This window comes from Haliaeetus leucocephalus, unplaced genomic scaffold, assembly GCF_000737465.1.
Source record: "Haliaeetus leucocephalus isolate CR32 unplaced genomic scaffold, Haliaeetus_leucocephalus-4.0 Scaffold866, whole genome shotgun sequence".
In the NCBI taxonomy this organism is placed as follows: domain Eukaryota; kingdom Metazoa; phylum Chordata; class Aves; order Accipitriformes; family Accipitridae; genus Haliaeetus; species Haliaeetus leucocephalus.
This window is the reverse complement of record NW_010973302.1, coordinates 938,371-950,397: the sequence shown is the minus strand read 5'-3', so window position 1 is coordinate 950,397 and position 12,027 is coordinate 938,371. Positions and strand designations below refer to the sequence as shown.

The 12,027-nt window shown below is 42.2% G+C and overlaps 1 protein-coding gene across 1 annotated transcript in view; it reads right to left on the bottom strand.

Moving 5' to 3' along the window:
- Window positions 1-731: 731 nt before the first annotated feature.
- KATNAL2 (katanin p60 subunit A-like 2) overlaps window positions 732-12,027 on the bottom strand; it is a 31,775-nt gene continuing 20,479 nt past the window's right edge. Inside the window, exons 13-16 of the mRNA XM_010582989.1 lie at window positions 10,849-10,959; window positions 2,409-2,571; window positions 1,334-1,436; window positions 732-1,005 (exon numbers count right to left, since the gene is read on the bottom strand). Of these exons, the coding sequence (XP_010581291.1) occupies window positions 866-1,005; window positions 1,334-1,436; window positions 2,409-2,571; window positions 10,849-10,959 (517 nt within the window). The 3' untranslated portion in view covers window positions 732-865. The remainder of the gene's footprint in view (window positions 1,006-1,333; window positions 1,437-2,408; window positions 2,572-10,848; window positions 10,960-12,027) is intronic.

Genomic DNA, 12,027 nt, shown 5'->3' with positions numbered 1-12,027 from the left:
TGTTTAAAAGATTGCAGGACACATGGCAGTCCTGACTGCTTACCTGGCTGTGTTTATAAGCAGAAAAGTCTCCCAGCTTGTATTTACCACTGTGCTGCAAAGACTCACCGTTTGCATTTTATGGCTGGCTGCAAATGAGTGGGTAGCCACCAATCCAGTTGCTAGTTAGATTAGCCTAAATCTGCCGATTTTCTACTATGTCTCCCAAGTTCCTCTAATTCCTTGCCTTTTCCACCTTGGAAATACCCCAAACCAACTGGAAAGTAATACATTTGGCACATCAAGGCTTTGATGTCAGCTGAAAACGATGACAAACTAACCAAATTTACAAGGCACTGCTAAGGTCCCGGATTTCACTGGAGGCAGTCACTTACGTTTCATTAGAAAGGGCGCAGGTCGTTGCTGGTAAAGCCGCACTGATTGTGATGCTCTAGTGAGTCTCGGAAAGGGAGAATTACACTAGTCATCTAACTGTTCTTAACAAGCTTTCTGCTCCAGTTCTTCTACCCCAAACCTGTAAACAACTATCATGAATAAAGACTGACAAGCAAGCAATCTCTTAAGTCTTTATACATAAAATTAAGGCTGGAGTCTTCATTACATAGCAACTGCCATTACATTATTTCCATGAAGAATGTTTTTTGAGTGGTCATTGAAAATGACTAATAGAAAATACCCAAACACTGCCCCCATCCCCATTAAATTTTGAAAGTGAAGATTTCCCCCTGACATTTCTCACTGCATTCTCTTTCCTGGAAACAACAGCACTTCCTTCCCCATCACTGTTTGATCCTTTGGAGGCAAGGTGATGCCATTTTGGATAGCAAAAGTCTTGGAAATTTTCAATCTTTGGGGTTTTTTCTTGTCAAACTGACTCAAATTCTCTCTGCCAAGCTGTGTACTTCTGGCTTAGATTCTTTGCTGATGGCTTGGTATGGGTGATCACATCCAGGAAATCTGCTGTTGTGATCGTGTCTAATCGGATCACAGGTAAGTTACTGTTACCTAAAGAGAATTGATTAAATACTGTTACTATTACCAAAAGACATTCTTTTATGTCCCTGTCTAATGCAACACTTAATATACAAAAATAACAGAATAAACCTAGTGAGATAAAGAAAAATTCATATTGGTGCACAGATACTGACAGTTTTAAAAAAAGGCCTGGTTTTCAGAAATGTTAGCTTAGGTAGATGCTTTAGAGATGTACAGTTTAAAACTTTTCTAAGCAGATAACAGAGCTCCACCTGCTGGGGTTAACATTATAATTTCTAGAGCTACAGCAGATCATCAGCATTTCCCAGATCAGATTCTCTCCTCAGAGCTGTAGTACCTGGCTGATGATTTTCAAGAGCATCGAAGATTTTCCTCACTGGTCTCATGGCTGCTTCCTTGCACACGAGTTTTATGTCTGAGCCAGAGTACCCATCTGTTTCCTGTAACGGGATCAGAATGATACGTTGCAGCTTATAGCCTTACAAATGGGACAGGAATGGCATTTACAAGCATATATATTTATATAAAATATTTGTAAAGTCTATTCCTGTCTGAAATGTATGTGTATATATATACACATACATACTTTTATGTGTACTCTCCCCTCAACTTACATTGCTTGTTCTCGTTTTGAGTGCCTGCAGTACCTTGTAGGAGCAAGGAAAATACTGGACGTTTTCCTTCTGTAGGGCAACTTTCTGTAGGTCAAATAAAACCTGCCTTTCTGTGTCTGTTCCCAGCTTTCCTGTTAATAAAATAACTACATTTCCTCATTAACATTGATGAAACAAAAACTGAGCAGTATTGTCTCTGTGAACGGACGTAAAAAGGGCCAACTGGGTAAGCTGTTAGATATTTTCAAAGAATTCAGGATGTGACAAAGGGCTACATGAAGAAAGCCTGCTATTTAGTGAATCTCTTCACTGTCTAAATGCTCTTTTCTCCCGCAGCAGTGGAGCTGTGACAAACCTTCCCTACACAATTAACTGTTCGTTACCCCGATGAATTGGAAGTGCTCCCAGCCTGCTGAGAAGAGTGATAAAATATACTGTTGCTGGAAGTCTCCCTGTATTTAAGGCTGAAAAGTTGGCCCAACAGAGAGGATCAGAATACACCATTTTGCAAGCAGAGCTGCGTGAAACCAGTGATTTCCATGGCCAGGTATGTGCCTGTGAAATGCTCGGCCCCGTGTCTTGCTGGAGCCTCAAACTGAGCTGCGGTCCTTCCCCCAGGCTCTGTACATCGCAACTGGTGTATATGGAGGTGCTGTCCCAACCCTCCGCTTTGGACCTCTTCTGCCACAACGTAATCCCACTGCTGTGGGTGATGTGTGTCACTCTTGCTTATGGTTCCCACCCGGAAAGACCTCAAGCACCAAGCGGGCATTGTCCCTGCTGCAGTTTTTGTCTCACCTGGCCCAGCAAGCTGTAGTCCAGATCCGTTCTCAGCTCCACGCCTCCGCTCTTGCTCAGAGGGGGCAGCCAGTGCTGGATCATCACCCGACGTGCCTCTTTACTTGGGAGGTCAACCAAAATCCTCTTCTCCAACCGCCGCAGCATGGCGGAATCTAACTCCCTGCAAGCAAAGGAGGAGAGGAATCGTCTCAGCGCATCTCGTTGCGGAGACGTGGCGTTGACAGCAAGCTCCTCGCTGCAGGGACTGACATTTTTCAACCCCCCCTGTAACTGTGTCAACCTAATTCTGGAAAAAAAAAAGAAGTATTAATTATCCAGTGTATTCCTAATACATGGAATGTATTACATGTTCAGTATGTTAGCAATATGCTGGCTTGTGACAATGAGGCTTAACAATAACAATCACAAGTTGTTATCTTCCCTGGCGCTGGTACTCATCTGCAGTGTGTCTCATCAGTAACAACCTCTCCCTTTCTCCCTTTGCTATTAAGGAGATACTACAAATTGTCTGTCTAGGGCACTGTCAGGACTAATTAACTGCTACTTTGTAAGGGATGCTCAGTAGGTATAAAATACAGACTGAAGGTCTCAGATGTGAGGGCCATGTTTATGGCAGAACAAGATGTTGATCTGAGACTGCTCCTGCAATACAAATTACAAATAATACAACCACAAAGGAAAATATCCCTATAAAAAGGATCATATGAAGGATGGACAGGCTGGATAAATGGGTCAGTGAGCCAAGAAACCATGATGCTGTCAACATCAACACCAATAGAGGTGTTTTGTCAAAACAAAACAAAACAAACAAACAAAAAAGATAAAATACAAAAGATTGGGACTATTCTTCATTTCTACTTGCTTGTGATGAACAAAGGAAGCTTGAAAGAAAAAGGAATGTTTCTTTGTGTTCCTTTCTCAATGCACTTCATCACCATCTAGAAATAGTCCTTCTTGCCAGTGCCACAGATTCGATCAAGTGTCAGGAGTCCTGGTACGCCCGGCATGCCAGCTCCTCTCCAACACGTATCCAAACAGTTCATTTTAATCTAGTTTTTTTCCCTAAGTGCTTTTCAGTTGTTTGCAGCTAATGGTAATACAACCAAACAACTAAATACAAATTCCTACTGCAGTTCATCCCTTGTCATTTGTGTAATGGGAACAGTCTACAAGTACCCCAGTCATCCATAAAATTTTCAAGAAGAAATAGCTGCTACAAAATATTTACTCACTCATAAGTCTCCAGTGCCTTCCAGGAGCTGCTCTGAGCTATTATCCTTAGAGGTGCTCTACCAATCTTTCTCTACCGGCCCCATTGAGTCACTTGTTATTTCAGTTTAAAATATAATTCAGTCCTCATACCTGCTGAGAAACTCTCATCAAAGGGAAACTCACTTCACTGTGTCTTGCGTGGACAGAAAAACAGGAGCCCTAAGCACCATTTCCACCCTTGTTGGCTGAGCAGGAGCCAGCTGCTGGAGGACTGCACCTGCAATCTGGGACTGTGGGTACACTTAAACCTGCCTCTACCTTTCCCGATTCCCTGGGTGAAATCTTTTTGCCAGCAAAGTCAACATTCCAAGAAACACTTCTTGTATGAAACTCCTCTTTAATTTACAGGGAGCTCAAAGCCAGCTCAAGACAGATCTGTAGCACACCCATAGAGATTATTTCTGTCACCTTTGATGACTGTGTCCCTATTTTTTAAAAGCAAATGCTTTGTACTGGCATAGCACATGATAAAGAAAACCAAAAATGTGCTCCCAAATCTCCATCTAGGTGCCTGCCTAAGTTTTCCACAGATCTCAGCACATCTGGCTCTCGGCTCAGCGAGAGCAGTAGTGTCCCTTTCCCCAGAAAGGACCTCTCAGTTTGGGAGAGCTTGTTCCACATGCACTGAGCCAAGGGCAATGAAAGCAAAGATCAGAAAACCGGATCAACAGGAACTCAGAGGACAACAGGAATTCATTCAGATCCATCCCAGTACTTAACCAAGGCCTCAGAAGTAAATACCAGAGTTTGCTAATCAATGGCTGTTGGTATACTGAAATTATTATCGATATTTTTAGGCTGTTTTAAGATGCCGTCCAACATTCAGCGCAACACCTCTCGCACAGGGTCCCACCCAGAACAACCAAAGAACCATGTTTGTCCCCACTGTCTTTCAAAATGTATTTTTCAGCTCAACTTCACCTCAAAATTGCTTTGCTTGGCTGGAAATGACTACTCTCTGGCTGACCAACCCCTTGGCTGTTATTTACCTGTATTGCCATCCTCTGCATATACAGGGCAAAAGTGCTCTGGGTTTCAGAGGTGTCCACGCAGGTACCCTAAAGCACCCTTGCAGGCAAAGAAAAACCACAGCCACAGTCTCTGCAAATACCCTACAAATCCTCTAAATGATGGCATTTTCCGCCACTCCTCCTGCTTCAGAGCACTCCTGGGGTGTCCTCCAAGATCACAGTTCATAAGCTCCCTAGCCACGTTCTGTAAATAAGTCTGCTGATACACAGAAGTTGCTCTATTTATCCAGAAAGGTTACAGTGACCCTGCTTCTTGGCCAAAGAGGAAAATAAAGACATATTTTTGTTATCTAAAGTGTTTAGGTTGTTTGCTAAATTGTTTTGTTAGTGATCAAAAGCAAGGTTAAGTAACATTAAGCAGAATAGAATAATAAGCATTGAGCCAACCAAAATATTCTCTGAAATAATAGCCAATACAAGTACTAAGAAATGCTCACGAAAAGATACACAAAGCTGTACAGGACCTATAAAAGCAGGTGACTTTTCGGAGCTCCCCCAGATTGACATCATGTGGCATCATGCCATGTCATCACTCCCAAATTTCATGAAGATAAACAAGACACCTATTTTCATTTCCAGAAGGAAGAAGGGTAACAATTGTGGTTTAGGCAGAAACTAAAGAGACCTCAACAACTCCAGAGGTGAACCCAGGAACGGCAACAAGGGCTGACTGGTCCATAATCCCTGCCTAGTGCAATCATCACCGCAGTGCTCTAGAGGAAAAGGCACCAAGAATGAGCGAGCTCGCCATGCTTCCCACCTCCCACCCTCCTCTGCAGATGGCCTAGGCAGACCCCACCAGCTGAAGGCTTGTAGTCACTCCACGTCTTCTCCTGCTCCTCTCAGAGCTTCCCCACACTGTTCTCCGCTTTCCTTCCTCGCTCTCATCCACCGTACGTACCGTGCAACGCTGAGAGGGAGGGAAAGGGCTTGCTATGGGGTAATCCCAGATCTGATTTGGGTTTCACAGCCCACCTCTCCTTGAATCCATCTTGGCCACACGCTCACGGCTCCAACGGGACTCAGCTTGGACAAGAAGGGAAGAGTCTATCAGCCTGCACCAAAGCTTCACCCATCCTGAGGGTGGGGAGGGAGAAGAAAGCAGCACTGGAATGGAAGTCAAATTGAATGCACCAGTACATTAGGAAACATTCACTACGTGGTTAAGGATCACTTTATTTCTTCACTAACGAGGCCTTTATTTTATTTAATTATGTTGAATCATTTCAACAAGTAATTTGTCAATAGAAAGTGCCTTGCTGATGAGCAGCAGGAAGCGAGGCTGGGCAGCAAGCACTGGCTGAAGAGGAAGATCAATAGCTGCAGTGCAGTGTAAAGAGCTTTGTTTAGGCTTCTTTTCGTTCATCTAAAAGCAGCTTAGTACTAATTTTTTTCATGATCAACAAATATCCAAGTTAAACAGATCTCTTGAAATCCAGCTTAATACCAAATGTTTGTAAGAACACAGGGCTGTGCTGTGAAGCCACAACCTTGAACTGTAGTACTAGGTATTCTGAAACTCTGTTGTGAAATATCCCTATGCAGCCTTACAGTAGGACTGAATGTTGCCTAATACACATAAAAATAATCTGTAAACATATAGTTGAGATCTTAAAGGGGGTTCAACCCCCACCACCGCTCTGGAAGCAGATACTCCCAAATGCCTTGAGGCTGTGAGCCTCGATGATTATGCGACAGGCTCATGGCTTTCAGAAGCTTTCCATCCCCCTAAAACACCTTTCTAAGCATACACTCAGCCACATTTTAAAGCATATTCTCTGCGCTAGGCACATTTCTGCCAGACATCTGAGTCATTACACTTAGAGGTTGGATTTGCTTAAGAAAGGGCAAAATCCAACCTGTCCATGAGCAATGTTGAAAAAATCCAAAAGGAAATTCTAAGCTCTCAGGTATAAAACTTGCAAAAGCAGGAGCTGGCTTCTCAGAGTGGCTCAGCTGCCACCCTCGTACCAACACAAATTACCAGCTTTATGTGGCAGCAGTTCCCTCAAAATAGAAATCTTGTCATTTTGGATTTACCTTAAAAAAGCTGTGTCATTTTTGATGCTTCAAAGAAGAAATTTTGCAGAAATTAGCACTTCAGATTTGCAAAATGATCCAAAATCAAATGTGTAAAACACTCAAAACTGTATTCTGTAATTTTTGCATGACTTTCCAGAAAGAGTTTATCAGTTGCATAAGGCAGACACATGTTAACAAGATACATGCAGGAATCTCTTTTTGCAGAAGCATACAGAGAGAGTTCAGCCTCACGCTGACATCAACACATTTCCAAGATCCCTAGATCCAGCACCAACCACGTGGTGACCTTCAGACCAGTTGCCATCTCTGAACTCTTCCTCAGTGGGTTTCAAATACCCGATTTTTCCTTTCAAACCAGTGTGCAAGAGCAGAAAGACATGGATCCTCTAAAGACATCTGATCCTTTTTAATACTGCCATGCTGCAGCATTACATGTGAAGCTTAGCTACTCACAGGATAATTTAAGAGACCACGGAAAGGTGCAGTGCACTGCTCAGTTTCTCTTTCTAAAAGAGTAACGATGCTACAGTAACATAAACATTTATAGTGTATTATTAACAACCATAAAGAGACAAATGGATTATTAATGTATTCTCTTTCAAACTTAACTGTTCACACACCCAGTAGCTATTTATTTTTCAGCATTTTCTTACACAACTGGAACATAATTAAATCAAATTCTGCTCAGTTCCTTCCACATAGATACTGTAACACAAAATGGGGTGGATTTTGTACTGATTTAAATTCATGAGTTTGTCCAAGGCATAAATCCCCCAAACCAACAGACTCCACTAGTATGGCTATAAAAGCCAGTGATGGCTTTGTACTTACACTGTTGGGCCAGGGTAGGAACCTGCCTAACTTGTACATCTTATTTCCACATAAATTTTAGGTGCCCACACAGCCATTCTCCTACTTAAAGAACCTGAAAACCCTGGGCAGGCCATAGAGAGAGGCAGATGAAAGCCTCTGAATATGTTGCCACTTTGGCACTTGAATTTCAGCAGGTAAGATGTCTGCCTGGTGGCTCTCAGAAGCACTCTTCCTTGACTGGATGGGAAACACAAGGTTTTGCATTAGGAAAGAAAATGTAGAGAGAAAGACAGGTCTTGTAGAAGGAGGTGGACTGGATCTCTTCTGTGATGGACAGAAACTCCAGCCTTTACATCAGAGAAGAACTGTGTAATTCTCAAGTGAGTTCTTAGGTATTTATTTTAATTTATTTTTAATGAGGGATACTGAAGGGTAACACACTGCCTGTTTGTATGCAGCAACTATGCCTCTATACCTAACTTAGATGACCACTCCCCTTAGGCTTTCTTACATTCAGAAGAGAGAAATACTTTGAATTACTCTCATGGTACCTAGATTAGGCCTCTGCTTTGATTTACAGCATTGCAGAATGGCTGAGCTTGGAAGGCATCTCTTGGAGATCATTTAGTCCAACCCCCTGCTCAAATCAGGGTCAGCCAGAGCAGGTTGCTCAGGGCCACATCCAGTCAGCTTTTGAGCATCTCCAAGGATGAAGACTCCACAACCTCCCTGAGCAACCTGTGCCAGTGTTTGATCACCTGCTCTTGAGGTTTTATGAGATTCCTGTGGGCTCATTCCTCCAGCCTGTCAAGGTCTCTCTGAATGCCAGTACAACCCTCTGGTCTATCAACCACTCCTCCCAATTTCACATCATCTGCACACTTGCTGAGGGTGCACTCTGTCCCATCATCCAAGTCATTGATGAAGATGTTAAACAGCCCTGACGACCCCTGTGGGTCTCTCAATTGCTCCGAATTGCTGCATTTGTTGTTTCGCTGTTGACTGTCTCACAGCAGGAAAAACTTGCCTTCTACCTTAGGCGCCAAAATTATGCAATGTGAACACTGCCCACAAAGTTCATGAAAGATGATGGACTGGGGTAAAACAACCTTTGGTTCATCATGCAGGAAATTCTGTATGGCAGAGCCGTCCACAGAGCCATGGAGACTTGGGGACCCACATCCTCCTGTGTCTCTGAAGGACTCGGGCTTCTCAGCACTAACATGTTTTAAAATGGGTCAGGCTTACAGGCCACATGGGACTGAGTCAAAATATTACCTTTGGGCCTCAACTCTGAGGCACCAACATCACTTCTGTTGTTTAATTCTCTTTGCCTGTTCCCTTGGCCTTTCAGCCTGGCCTGCCAAAAAGGGGACCAGCTGAGGAGAAGAATAAAGCATAACCAGAAACTTTGTGAGAGAACATTAGGTGGTGTGTCATGACCGAGAAGTGTGTTTGTACGCTATACGAAACAAAATATGCACTAAGAGTTGAAGCTTTTTTTACAAGTATCCAAAAGCAAGAAGCCGTGGATACACACGCTGTGTCATTCCGATTCGGACGCTCCCTATGGCCAGCAACAGCCTGCTGATCACAGCCCAGAGCCCTCCAGTCACACAGACAAGCTTTTCCAACACATCTCCCTATGGCGACCTCATGAGAATCAGCTAAAAATCACTCATCGTGAAAAACAATCCAGGAATGAAGCCTGTTGTTTTGTGAGTGCAGAGCCCTCACTTGCTCCCAGCCAGTTTTGGATGCCCTGTTCTGTGGCTGTCAGAGTACAAAGCTGGGCGAGCATCATATCAATGAACAATGTACCTTTCAGTCAAATTTCAAGTATCACCACTTGAAATGCTGCTGAGCTGCTGCTCACACAAGGTCGTTCCTGGGAATACCTGCCATTGGGCTTCTACAGTTTGTAGTTCCCTGGAAACTGCTGTCTTCAGACTCCTAGCTTCACCAACTCTACATGCGAGAGGTGAATAAGCCCACTTAGGTCTGCATGCCTTTAGGGACACGGATATCAAGAAAGACCTCAGTGCTATGATGATCAGCAGACTGCAGAAACATTAGCCGTTCAGACAGTCTGCCCCCAGCAGACACCTTATATTTCTCTGCTTCCTGTATACTTCAGGGAAAGGAAGAAAAAAACCCCTTTCTTATACCTAACTCATCTTTATTGCAGACATTTGCATCCAAGGTTGTCCCTCACCAAACAGATGATTTCATGGTTTACTTTGCTGAAGTTCCCCTCTCTGCTTTCAATGCACAGATTTCTCTGTAGGAAAATATGATCTTCCACTGAAGATTTCACAGATCAGTAGCCCAGGGACAGGGGGAATCTTGGGGCAGGCAGAAATCCACAGACTAATTCCAGACCTATGAAAACTAACTTCAAAACCAAGCCCATCATCAAAGGGCTTCAATTCCCTGTACAGGTGTTGACTTCTACTCTGTAAGATTATTAATGAGCTACAAATCAGACTGTTAAATAATAGCTGTGCTTTACCCAGAGCCATTGTTTTCCCCATGTACTATCTGCAACCATTTGATGATGTTTTGTATGAAAGAAAAAGCTATACTACACTAGTTCAGATGAATGATCAAGCCAGATCAACATGCTGGCTCCGACAGTGGCCATGGGAGATGCTGTTCAAGGAGAGCACAAGCTGGACATTTTCTGCTGTCTCTTGGACTCCCCCCAGCATCCACAGTTGTCGTACTACAAATGTCACCTCCCTACCTCATCCTCTCCTGTCTGTCTCGTTCTCAATATGTGTCCTGCCCATTTTGAGAACCAACATGATGAAGTGCCCTAGTTCCAATCCTAAACCATTTATTCTTCTATTCTAAATCGTGTTAAAAAAACTTTAGAATTTTGCCCCTCAACTTTTAAAAGTCACATTTGATACCGATAAAATCCAACATTCCTATTTGTGGAGTATCCTTCTAAGCACTAGATGTTTTAAGCACCTTACAGTTCCAGGCTGAAACCCTTCTTAGCTTAAACATAGTAAATAACTTGCCTATAAAGTCAAATACTCCATTTTAAATATTAGCAGCTGGTAGCACCAGCATATGTTGACTTTATTATGGATTATTCTCATGTGGCACAAATAGCAAGAATTGTAGAGTTTAAAAGTAAAAGCTCCAAATTAATCTTTAAATGCTTTAACCAAATATCAAGGCTTTTCTGCAAAAGTCTAAATAAAATCTTTATCTGTGCTTAGAAGCTCATGCAAATGTATTCAAAATGTACTCTCTGGATCTCTTACCATGGCAGATTGGAAGCTGCTAAAACAAATACAAGATCATCAGATCGGGCCAAGCCATCCATCTGCACCAGTAATTCTGTTTTCATCCGCCGACTTCCTTCATGTTCACCACTACCAAGATTCAGAGAAATATTATTTGCTCAGTGCATTAAAGTAATCATCTTTATTTATACAGTGTCATTCACAGCAACTGAGCCCTTGTCACAGTTTTGTCCCAGTTCAAAGCATGATTAAGCTCCATTAGCTAACATCTAAGCATTAAAATCAAGCTTTCTAATGATTACTTAAATGGACTCTTCAGTGCATTAAAGTGAGGAGAATTCACTATTACTGAGACCAAAGAAATTTTTTTTTTCTTCAGATTAATCTCCATGCAGTGTTGATGTTTACTGGAAAACAGCTAAGGCTTTGATTGATCGATCTATGTAGGAGAATTTTTATAATGTGATAGTTGCCATTAAATAACTAATACCTATTCAGGGCAACTACTGGCATTTTTCTGTGAGTGAACTTTAAGCGGCCATATGAAGATACACCTACTACTGAATTCAATATTTTGCAAAATGTTCTATCAAAAGCAAACAGAAAAATATGCCAAACTGAAATGAATTTAAAAATGGGGCAGAAACCACACAGAAAGGATCCTTCCTCAAAAAGAGAAGGGGAACTTAAGCAAAGTGCTAAGAATGCTGGCCCTGATCCAGGTAACCAATTTTGCAGGAAACCAGTTTGAACCCTTGGTCCCAGATGTGGAGTTCTTGGAAACTCCTGGATCAAACCCAGAGAAAACATCAGGGCCTTAGATGGTAAGAGCTACAATTCAGGTTTAATGGCTTATTTCTGCAAAAGCATCCACACATCAGTGCCAAGTCAATATTTAATAAGGATATGTTAAAATAACAACATAATCTTAGATAAAAATCCTTATTAAAATATATAATCCAGTGATGTTAATGAGAGCTTTTAAAAGTATATATGAAGGCAAAATTTGGCCTATAATTTGTAGCTATTAACTGACAATTATTACAAGCTGTATCTTTACGATATAGCATATTCTATTTATACATCTTTGTAAGCATATAATTTACAGTACATAAAATCCACTGTAATGGGCTCCTAACGGTTGTAACAATATTTTTATATTTCTCCTGCTTCTTCCCCAGCCCTAACCTTTTCAAT